This window comes from Dermacentor silvarum, chromosome 1 (genome assembly GCF_013339745.2).
Source record: "Dermacentor silvarum isolate Dsil-2018 chromosome 1, BIME_Dsil_1.4, whole genome shotgun sequence".
Lineage (NCBI taxonomy): Eukaryota > Metazoa > Arthropoda > Arachnida > Ixodida > Ixodidae > Dermacentor > Dermacentor silvarum.
This window is the reverse complement of record NC_051154.1, coordinates 150,536,560-150,548,226: the sequence shown is the minus strand read 5'-3', so window position 1 is coordinate 150,548,226 and position 11,667 is coordinate 150,536,560. Positions and strand designations below refer to the sequence as shown.

At 43.9% G+C, this 11,667-nt stretch overlaps 1 protein-coding gene across 1 annotated transcript in view; it reads right to left on the bottom strand.

The window, feature by feature from the left end:
* Positions 1-3,370: 3,370 nt before the first annotated feature.
* LOC119436232 (neutral ceramidase) overlaps positions 3,371-11,667 on the bottom strand; it is a 124,918-nt gene continuing 116,621 nt past the window's right edge. The window contains exon 18 of the mRNA XM_037703026.2: positions 3,371-10,659. Coding sequence (XP_037558954.1) covers positions 10,479-10,659 — 181 coding nt within the window. The 3' untranslated portion in view covers positions 3,371-10,478. The remainder of the gene's footprint in view (positions 10,660-11,667) is intronic.

The window sequence follows — 11,667 nt, the reverse complement described above, 5'->3', positions numbered from 1 at the left end:
TTACATTTCACATGTGATTATATATTTTCCAATGCCATTTATTTACACGAATACATTTTCATTAAACTGTTAGACCGTTGTCGAGCTCCCCGTAGTGGGGGAACGCAATTATTTCAGGAAAAAGCTGACAATTGAAAGTAAAATGGTGGTGTGCCAGTAACTCCAAGGCTCTACATCTATATATATATATATATATATATATATATATATATATATATATATATAAAATGGTGGTCCTCACTGCTACAAAATGCTGCTATCGCAGTAAGTGAGCGCAGAGCCATAAGAATAATTTAAATGTGCTATCTTGTTTTATTTATTTTTTTCCCACGTGAATTTAGGCGATGATACATTTATAGTGTATATCAATCAACGTTTACTGAACAGAAGCGCTGTGAGCTAGATTGATAATTCTTTTATACTGTATTACGATGAATGCTATAAACTGCTGCCAACCGAAGCATTATCACGCGATATATATTCTACTGAAACAGCCCTCACTAATGTAGAGTGCCTGTAATTGCCTAACTTATTTTATTAACAGCCTTTGAACAGTGCCCAGCGTAGAACATGTGTTAATCCCTGTTCGTAAATTTCACCCAAATTCCAGGACTTTGATTTTATCATGCTACGGCTGCTGCCTGATCCTGCTAGTCAATCCGAGGAACTGGGCTTGTTCTCACTGTTCTCGGTAAGTGTCATTTCCCGCAAGCGAACGCGGCAGTATTTTTTTTTTCTTTCCGTGCTATAAATTCCTATTTTAGGTAGTGCTTCCTGACGTAACTTGTCGAATTTCACATGTAAAATTTTGCACGAAGGCCGCATTGTATCTAAACTATTAGAAACTAGGCATTTTATGCTGTAATAAGTTTTGTTGCACTTCTTTAATTTTGAAGTGCTACGTTGACTATGTGTGGGGTGTAAACAAGACGGACGGATCCTGAGTATTTTGTTTGTTGTAAAGCTTTTCTCCTAACATCTTCTACGAAAGATGTCATATATGTTGGAATATTAAATAATGTTGCCTCAATTTTTTGCCGTAAAATTTACTAACTCCTTCGAACTCTCTGCTCAAACTTCAGTTACCCCCCTTCTACGGCATTCCCGGGGGTCAAGCGCCCCCCGCATCAGTCATCCCCGCCAGCAACTCCGACGCCACCCCACCCGTCTGTCAAGAAAAGGTGCCCTATCAAGTGTCTCCCCACCGTCCGCTCTCTCCCCCCCCCCCCTCCTTTTTTTACAAAGGATATTTTTTAAAAGCTACACACAGCCAGCTCCGAAGAATACCCCCTGAAGAAGGAGCCGAATGGACCCCGAAACATCATGATAATAAATTATCTTATTTGGTTGGAGTCACTCTCAAAGTCCTAATTATTTTCCTAACCAGACAGGTAATTGTGTCGAAATGCTTAGCTTCAATTCTATTCTTGCAGTATGGTGATTTGCCCACAAGAAAACATTGCCACATACATTTGTCATTCCGTAATCTCTGATAATATGTTTTTATTTTCCAGCGCAAGCATCTCTCCAAATAAGGGGGAAGTCCTTGTGGGAGGTGGCAGCAAATGCAATGAGACCACTGCATTATTGCGGTTCTCAGGGGCCTGACCAGCCCGCCGTATTCCGAGCGCTGGCCAACCAGCCTACCCACGTCAGCTCCCTGCCCTGAAAGCCCTGGCCAGCTCACCGTCCACGGCACCTTGCCTAATTCCTATCCTCAGGGCTCTGCCTAATCCACCGTCATCCACCTAGCTTCACGAGAGATGGCTATTTGGCACTTGTTTGCAAATAAACTGTTTTAACACAACCCAGCGTCACCCATTTAGGTCGACGGAAAATGCCTGTTTGTGCTTATTTATTTGTAAATAAACAGTTATAAAATTGTCTTTCAGTATTCTTTTATGATTATTTGCATGTGTAGAGGACTTCTGATTCTTGACCTAATATATTTATATAGCGTTTTCCTAGCGACAATTGATATAGCCAATATGGGGACAATTGCTCTAAAAAATGCCACTAGCAAAACGCTCGCGGTAATGGCTGCAATGTCTACAGCCAGCATATTTACGAGATTCGTCATGCAAGGGGGAGTGGCCGAAAGCTGGCATTAATAATGGCAACGAAATGGCTCATCGCTGGTACTACGCTAGGAAAACAATGGCTGCTGCATTGGCATATTATTCGGCCTATCTTGGTTTCAACTCAGGGCCAGCCTTGGATTGGGTTGCACTTTGCCAATATGCCAGCATTGGTTAAAGACTGGTACCAATTTCTGCGAGAATTGGACCATGCATTGGACCATTGCTGGTGTGCTGCCTGGGACATTTTCACTAAATGTGTTAGCGATATCTGTGTCTGACAAGCTAACCAGGACTCTCCATAAAGACTGCATGTGAAGCCCAGATAGACCCCCTACGTAATACCCTTAGAAATATGTCCCTAAAGGAATTAAAAACTGAACTGAACTGCTTTGTGTACGTGTAATCTTGAACAAAACGTAAGCTACTTGGGTACCTTTATGTTTGGTTCACTGGAAACTACTTTTAATACGACAGTGCACTATAAGAACACAGCGTTTGCACAGCGCTGCTGGGACTTTGATCTACACGGCACGGTCGTGACACTCATGCGGCGCAGCATGGCGAGTCAAGGAGTAGGTTACGCTGAAGCTCAATATAGCGACGTGGGAAGCGATCATCTGCGGGATTTCTGTTTGCGACAAGTTCTGCACCCACACCTATCCGAGTGCTGTTGAACATGCTGCGGATAATGGGAAGTATAGATACACTCAACTGTAAACTTTTTCGGAGCATGGTATTCAAGAAAAAGCGAAATTTCTTCGCAACCAATGCACCCATTCGCAACTCGAAAGATGTAGTGGATACTTCCTCGCTCAACTACCACACTGCTTACCTATAAACTTCAGGCTGTGCGACGAAGTCGCAAGAAAATGTAACTTGGTCGCCAATTTCGTGCGTCGAAAACTTGTGCGGTCAGCTGTACGCGTGCTCGCGACGCAACAAACGAGGCATTTTATGCTTACGATGGCTTCAGAATTTCCAAAAGTAACCCATTTGACGTCATTCAGACCACTCGTATATATAGTTGTTCCGAAAGTGCACGGATAGTTAGCTGTCGCAGAGGCTGCGTCGTCTTGGTTCGTGTTGAACCTATGCCTACGATCTTCAACAATGACGCCCGTTGCGAAACGAGGAGCTTCTTGCTTTCACCTTGATGCAAAATAACACACTGAGACACACGTCTATTGGAGCACTTCACGCTTGATGCGGTTGTTGAAATCGTTCTCGCCCTAAGCGGCGTCGGTATACGATTTCGACAAGTTATAATAATACAAGCATGCAACGCAACACAGTTATAACAAAAACAAAATATATGCTTTATTGATACCAGGCTCCCTTTAAAAAATTCGATAGAAATAAGCGGTCGGTTAAACACACACGCAATATCCGCCTCTAACAATTGAACATATACACTTCAGTTCACTCATTAGGGATCACAGGGTCCACATGTTTACGCTAACATGCGTGGGTCACACCTCATGAACAGCCATAACAGAGCGGTAATTCGCGACAGAAACATAGCAATTGATTCACAGTGCATCGACACAATATAATAAGCAGGTACAAGTGTTGCTTTCCGAGTAATGAGCAACAGTATACGCCCCGCAATGTTAACTTGCATAGCAGATACTTATACACGTACACACGTTCAGATATGCGAAATCAACGCTTTCTTGCACGAAAGTAAAACTCCTCATAAGAGATACACAGGCACAACAAGTGTAGCGCTGAATGTTCTGCCGTTTCTTCACGGCCGGTGACAAAGGATGGGTGCTACGCTCGAAGCTCAACTAGGACGTTGTAAGTACTCAGAGGCGACACATGTCACCTGAAAGTGTTTGCTGTACCGTGCAGAAAAACTCTTCGTGGCATTAACCGGACCAGGAAGCGAGCTCACGCACCAGGAAGATCCGGATACTGAATACGGCCGCTCAAAGAAAAAAAAAAACGACACACATCAAGGAAAAACACGCCCACTGATGACCAGATTGTAGCAGGCATGTTTCCTTTTTTTGTTCTTTTATTTGAAAACAAAAATAACAGTGGCTTTTTCCTTTTCCTGCGCACAGCACAGATTACAAAGCCAAGAAAATATAAACTGCTCGAATGTAAAAGCCGGCACCCTTGCACGGTCAGAAATATATGCACAATTCATCAAAAATATACAAGCACACTACTGAACCATCAGCACAGTAGCGCCAGCATACCCAGAAGAGCTAGACTTAGCTCACAGTGTTTACTGCGAAAGCAGTTAGCACATATGCTTTGGTTATACATACGGCAACACAGAAACAACTGAAACTAGTCCTATACTTTGTTCTTGCAATGATTACTTTAGACTTTCAAGAAGGAAGCTTCGATGCACATATATTTACAAGTAACTATTGTTCAGAGTATGTGTACACAGACAATACTTGAACCTAATTATACACTTATCCTTGAAGCTTCTTTTGTCAACGCATCGGTCGATGCTCAGTTTATTCTCGAGACCCAACTGTCTCAGGAAACAAAGCTTTCTAGCCGCGCTCTCACTCATTTTGAAGCTTTCGTAAAGGTGAACATTTAGCAAATGCAGATACATTCTTGAATACTTAGCGGCTGCGAAAATTTCATCGTCACCGCAGTGGAACTGTTATTGGTTAGGCGGACATTAGTAATAAACATTAAGTACAGTGCAAGTGTGATAATTAGCTTGAATGCGTCAACTTTCTCTCGCTTGCTTTGCATCATATGCGTCTATTACAGTGTTCAAGGCCGTAGTTAGGAAACGAGCCCATTTCACAAAATTGTCATACAGAGAACACACTTCAATATCGCCTATCGACCAATATCACTAAAACATATGGTGCAGAAATGTTTCAGCATCGATGCGACAAGGAAATGCCGACGTGTGAATACTGGCGCGCGACGCCGTACCATCCCGAGCACCTGAACTGATTACAATGTACCGGCGGGCTGCCCGCAAGGTTTAAGTACGGTGCACATATAGTGAAGATCAGCCAGATGTTAAACTTCACGCATATCTGTCACCGTTGTTACATAAGCACTTGCTCAGCATCATGTAAACAGAGGTCGCTGCGGCCTTTCCATGCACATGTGCAATGTGAACTCAGGGTACCATTAGGAGTACGATGACACAAACGCAGCAGCGGTCACGTTAAATAGGGGAGGGGGGGGGGGTGGTAGGGCGAAAGTCGCATAGTGAACTATGTCCTCTAAATTGCATTGTCAGGGGAACTCGAATGGGTTTTGGCATTCAAGGCCTAGGAACACGGGCTCCTTCTTTTATGTTGCAATAGCGCTGGTCTTGGATAATGATTGCCCAAACTCTTCAATCCCAACATTTGACGTAAGTTTGGCAATAAAGCTTTAGCTGACTCATCCTAGTTATTGGGTTATCCATTAGAGAAACTGCTGGATGAATACTTAGAATCCTAAATGCAGCACTGCCTTGAACGTCGACATTACAAGAATGGAGCGTTGCAAAGGCGAAATTCGCCTAGCGAGTACAACAAAGGTACTTACAGTATATATATATATATATAAAACAAATCTCGGCTGTATTTTACAAAAGACTAATTAGTTGCATCTATGCGACAGTTTCGGATAAGATTTCGCGAGATCTCATTGACAGTAATTCGTTTCTTGTTATAAATTAAATCGTAATGCACTGAGAGAAATAAAGATAAAGTAAAGGGTTCTGTATAAGAAACACGATACGCTCCCGCAGAGAATTTTACTGAACTGGAAGGTCCGTCCATTCATCACTGACCTGAGGCGGGAGCCAAGGAACCGTCTGCATCACAGGTCCGAGAAGAAAGGACCACAGCGATGTTGAAAGAGGTGTTATTAGCTTTGTTACCTAGCTGCATTACGACATTTTATGAAGTGAGCTTTATCCCTTGTCAACCGAACATAATGAAAGCAGTCCTTGCAAGCCTATCACTGGCGAAGCGAACAAAAAAACAACACAAGGAAGCACTTTGCAGGAGCTTCGATTGTTGCCTAAGTAGGCCCCGTCGGCGCGCGCGTTATTTCGTTTTTTTCTTCTTTTTTATGCCAGCACGACCTCCAGCAATCGCTTGCATTTCTAAAACAACAGACACCAACTTTAACTTTTTACAATGTCGTCGTTAGCGATGATATATCGTGCTGTTGCAGTGGGCTATAAAACACCTCTCGCATAACACACCCTGTATACTTATGACCCGACATAGGAAACTTCGCTTCTGCCATCATCATCGCGCTTTCAGTAATAAAGGTACGTCTTTTGTTGCTGTTTTTTGCCAGATCATGATACACTATCATATAAATGCCCAACTGCGCGTATGCATACATACGTTTGTACCGCTTGCGTCCACCTGTTTCAAACAAGCGTTGGAGATTAATCTTACGAGAATCACAGTAGCATGCGTCTGTTTGCCATTGTATACCCATAGTGTCCATGCCAAATTAAATGGCAGGCGGACATCGTTCGCTCCGCTTCTTTCGTGTTCGCAGAATAAGCACTAGACCCAATGTACTATTGCTCACTGCCGGCATGTTAACATCATTTTGCACGTTACCCCAGAGGAGATAAATGTTTCAAGGTCCTTTTCCGAACGCCTATTGCGCATTGTATACGTTAGCGCGTATGCACAATTAATAGTAAGGACGCAGAGCGTTTAAACAAAAAATAAACCGATTAGAAATAACTTTTTTTGTTTCCCAAAGATATTCGATCCTTACTAATGTTTTCTTGGGCTGATAGAAGCAGATCGGCAACGAAGATTGCACACAAACACAATCACAGACATAGTGGGTTTCGAGCCCAGTGGGTTTCCCCACATCAGTTTTGCAATAACCACCACGTATACGTGTTCATATCGGTGGTATACCACCGTTATGACCCCGGTGCACCTGGTTAAGTTAGGGCTAGCGCGTACGTAAGTTTATTTTTCACCCTTAAAATAGCCGTAACGACAATTGCTGACAAAACCCGTGTTGCAAGTAATCTTTAAGGATAATAAGAACACGGGGTGCGGGGGACAACAATGTGCCTTTGGCACACAACGCTTTTGTCACACACTACAAGGACTTTCGACTAAAAGTAAATTTTACTTTTCTCCGCTTCTATATACGTGACACTGAAGCAAAAAATATTCGGTGACATCTTTTCAGGTATCATAGTATAAAAATGAATTAATCATATCTATAATTTTCGAAGATATCTGTTTATACTTTGACTCACGTGAAGTAATTTAAGGATTACCAATGGTCGTACCAAGTGGAATTTTTATTTATTTATTTACAATACTGCCAGTCTCATATCGAGACCATACAGGTCTGCATATGATTACACATACAACGCATGTTTTATATAACGAACGGCAATGATTGCATACGCCGGAGAAGCGTGGAATCTTAGCCATATCTTTCTCATAATCCCGAGTCACCCTGCTGTAAGCTGCGAGTTTTAAAATAACGTTAAATTTAAAGCCGTTAGATTTTCCGCTAACACGTGATCAATGCCTATTGCAAACGTATCAATATCGGCGTCAGTTCATCAAGTCACGAAAAAAAAAAAAAGCTACGTGGCGTTAGATGGCAGTGCAACCAATGGCACATTATAATGGCAAGTAGGAATGCAAACGGTAGTCGACCCATCGTTAAAGCAGGAATCATAGCATGGCGTCAGGAAGAGAACGGTATAAGCACAACTCACAATTTATTCACTCGTCTTCCATGCCAAGAACTGCCTTTGTTAAGTACTGAGCTTGTCATGTAAAAGATTAGATATTAACTGCTAATTCTTGTTAAAGTTTAGCAACATTCAGATGATTAAGTAAAACTCTACCATGATTTAGCGAATAAACTTCACGACCACCTTTCACAATAGGAGCCAGTACTTCTCCGTCACATTATAAACAAAAGTAAGTCAGTAGGAAGTCAGAACCGAATGACAACTCATACTCCTGACACAAGAGCCCGCCAAAGGCCTTTGAACTAGGGAACATCTACTGGACAGGCGTTAACGCAGGGTGACACACTACAAATGAGTATGTCCTTCTTTGTAAAGGCCCCTTGCGGAAAGGGAGATATACGAACTCATTTATGGGCTTAAGGGTGTAACGTCGTGAGAAATGGTGCCTTATTTATTGTTTTAGTGCTTGAAAAAAAAAAAACATTTTATGCTTATCAGTGAAGCAATTCGTCTAGCAGTGAATTTTTACTACAGTGATGCTCTCAAACAGTCATAGCTGTTGCCACAATTATTATCGCCACCGTCGAGTCATATTGGACGTTGGCAGCTTCGTCACGCTATAGGCTTCGTCCGCATTCGGCATACATGGGGGAGCATGATTCGTATGGTTGCATTGGCAGTTCCGGGCCGTAGGCGAGGCTAACCTTAAAACTGTCATAATGCTGTGAGAAGACTAAAATTAGTTAACCCATTTTTCTATTTACTTTGCACTGACTAGATACACAATTTTTTTAACGTTTTGTCAGTTTCAGTTTAAAAAGTAGCGCCATGCGTTTTGCTGCGCTGTACCGCGCGTCAGCGGCGGAACTCATTTTCACAAGGAAAGTGGAAAGTGGTTTAACGTAAAGTGGTTTACTTCAAAGGACTTTAGTTGTCAGGGGTGTCATGCAGAATACTTAACTTCAGTTCGCTTTAAGTTGTACAGAAAAAAAAAGCCAAAAGCGTGAGCGTGCATGGAAACATCCCGCTTTGAATTATTCTACCTGCTACTATACAAGTGAAATAATAATGCCAGAAAAGTTGCATTTGTCCAAAAGCGAGATCAACCTAAAATTGAGGCTGTGGTGAAAAGCAAAGCATCAAGCGGCTTCTTACATGAAAATGTCAGTATACGGTAAGGTGAGGTAAGCTTGAGCTACCTGCACGGAAAAAAATACATACAAGCGAACGGAGAGCGCTCATTAGATCACTCTCGTGGACAGAGAGCTCTCGCTAGCTCTAACACGTTTCTTACCCTCTCTCTCATTCCGCTCGAAGTTACTCTCTAAATCAAGAATAACGATGGGGCTTCAAGGCGACCTTACACGAGCCATGGTAATCCTCACACCTTAGGTAAGAGCTAAACTCTATTTGCGGAAGAAAATGGCAAAAATAAAAATAATATATTTGGCAGCATACTATAGATCATCTCGTTCCAGCCTTTGTACCGTGACCAGATAACTAGCGATGCAAGGTGGCTCAGAAAAAAAATCACATGCAATACAGCCGCTTTGACGTTTTCGAAGCTTCCCGGCCGTAGCTTCGAAAAACCGCGGTCCATTACTTTTTACCGTGGTTCATGGGCGCTGGCCGTCTGCGAGAGAAAGTGATATACCCTGAATCCTATGAAACATTCGGAGTTTGTCAAGCGTTGCTGGCAAACGCCCATGCGCTAGACGCCGTGCCAGCACTTCTCGTCCCATGGCCACTGCTCTTTGAGAGGCGGGAAGTCGGACGATGGAGCGTCTGCGCTCTGAAGCGGAGAAGTCCAGCCTCACGTCGTCCCGATCTGTCCAATGGTGACGGGTCGAGGACAAGGCGCGAAGAGTGTCTTGGATGTTTGAGGCAACACGGTGGCGGTTTCGCAGATGAAACGGCAGCTTCCGATCGCGATAGCTGAATATGTGAAGCGGGTGCTTAATCAGAGCGGACAAGACTTGGCGACGCTCCGCAGGTGAGGGAAGCTGGTGCCGAGCACTGAACCGAATAGAGGGACGCGTGTGGTAGCCGCTTGACACGCCCCAAGGTACTGTAGCAGGTGCTTCCCCGGACGTGAAAGTGTACTTTTGCTTTTTGCCGCTGACACTTGGTGCGCGGCCTCCCGCAGTGCCACCATTACCATAATTATTCCCATTATTCATAGACGGCGAGGCAACCTTGCGATGACTATTCTTCTGCGATGAATGATGTGGAAAGTGATCGGAAGACGATGATAATTGCCCACCATTATTGTCACTTGGCGAGTGATGGTACGTGTGATGGATGACACTGTCAGATGAGTTCATTTGAGCAGCATTGCGAGCATATTGCGATCCTTTGCGCGAGGCGGAGTCAAGTTGCTTCTCCTCAGTTTTTGCAGCCGTAGGCTCGATGAGTGCTTGATCCCACGACGACGAATGAGCGCTGCTCACACCAGTGAACTCCGGCGGCTTCCGTCTGTGGTTCGATGTCGAAGACCGTGGGCCACCGACGTCGAAGGATGACAAGTAATGCTTGCAGCATTTGATATTCAGTAGGCGGGCAGGAATGCGCTCCGAAGGCGCTGAGCAGAAAGAGTTGCGCAGGGACCGGGACAGTCGGCGGCGTCGCGCTTCAATTGAGCAATTTTGTGTACAAGGAGCGGCACCGCGACGACTTCCTGCGCAACTGTTTTTCCGCTTCTTCCTGGCCGGATGCTAGGGGTTCACTTTGAAACGACTACTGCTGCCCTCGTAAGGGGTAACCACCTGCAAAATGTTCTTGCTGTGACCGAAGTGCCGGATCCTGTAAACACCAGGTGCCGCATCTTGCGGGATTTCCCACATAACTGTCGCCTCGCTGTGCCCCAGGATGGCCGAAGTGCGGCGCCAGTAGAACCTGCAGTTGCAGAGACAGTACAATGTCAGTAATGTTTCTGCGCGCATTGATATATACGTAAGCAGGTTTTTTCCTGGTGTCCTAAGGAACCAACGGTTTTTCATTTTTTACACACGCAGATCGTTTCTGCGGGGTTCTGCACTGCCAAAATATATCACAAAAATGTCATGCGCTGACTTTAAAGATAAGCTTCGGCACTCAAAGCAGTCACGAAAAAAAATCATTATACTTAAGAACAATACATTTCACTTGTGAAGAGCTTGTCTGCTCAACCTTCATGAAGTTTTTGAAAATCGAGTTGCAGCATGAAAAATGAGCGCGACAGAGGCCCACATATACGACGTACACAAACGCCGACTTCAAACCGCTTCACTTGGGAGCTGGCGCCTGTTGACGTCATATGCGCGGTTTCATTGTCCTATCAATTAGCGCTGGAAAGGTCGCTTTCCAAAAGCAACGTTCCAGCTATAGCATGGGAAAGATTTTAATTCAAGTACCCACATCAAAGGTTGAATGTGATGATGTGATGTATGAAGTATTTAGTATTGTGCAGTGGCGCACCGACGGGGGGGGGGGGGGGATTCGGGGGTTGTAACCCCCCCCCCCTGAGGCCGACTTAACCCCCCCTTTTGTTTAACCCCTTTTCTTTCCTTAGGCATTTGAGTGCTGCAACTAAGATGTAAGACGCGCAATCGTCTGCACACTCGCAAAAAGCGCATTTTTTGACAATTTCCCGTGAAGAAATCGAAATTAGTGCTGTTTAGATGGTATTGGCAAACTGTCAACCCCCCCTGGCAGAGATTCTGGGTGCGCTACTGGTATTGTGCATTTAGTATTGTGCAAACACAAATGTGTAAATCAATCGATTTGTTATCTTCTTTATGCTAAGTATATAGCAACACTGCCTTAATTCCCCAGTATTTAACTGTCAAAAACAAAAATTATGCAGATTCCGCGCACTGTGGCAATTAATGTTATGCGTATTATTTTGCATATAGCTGGCTATCT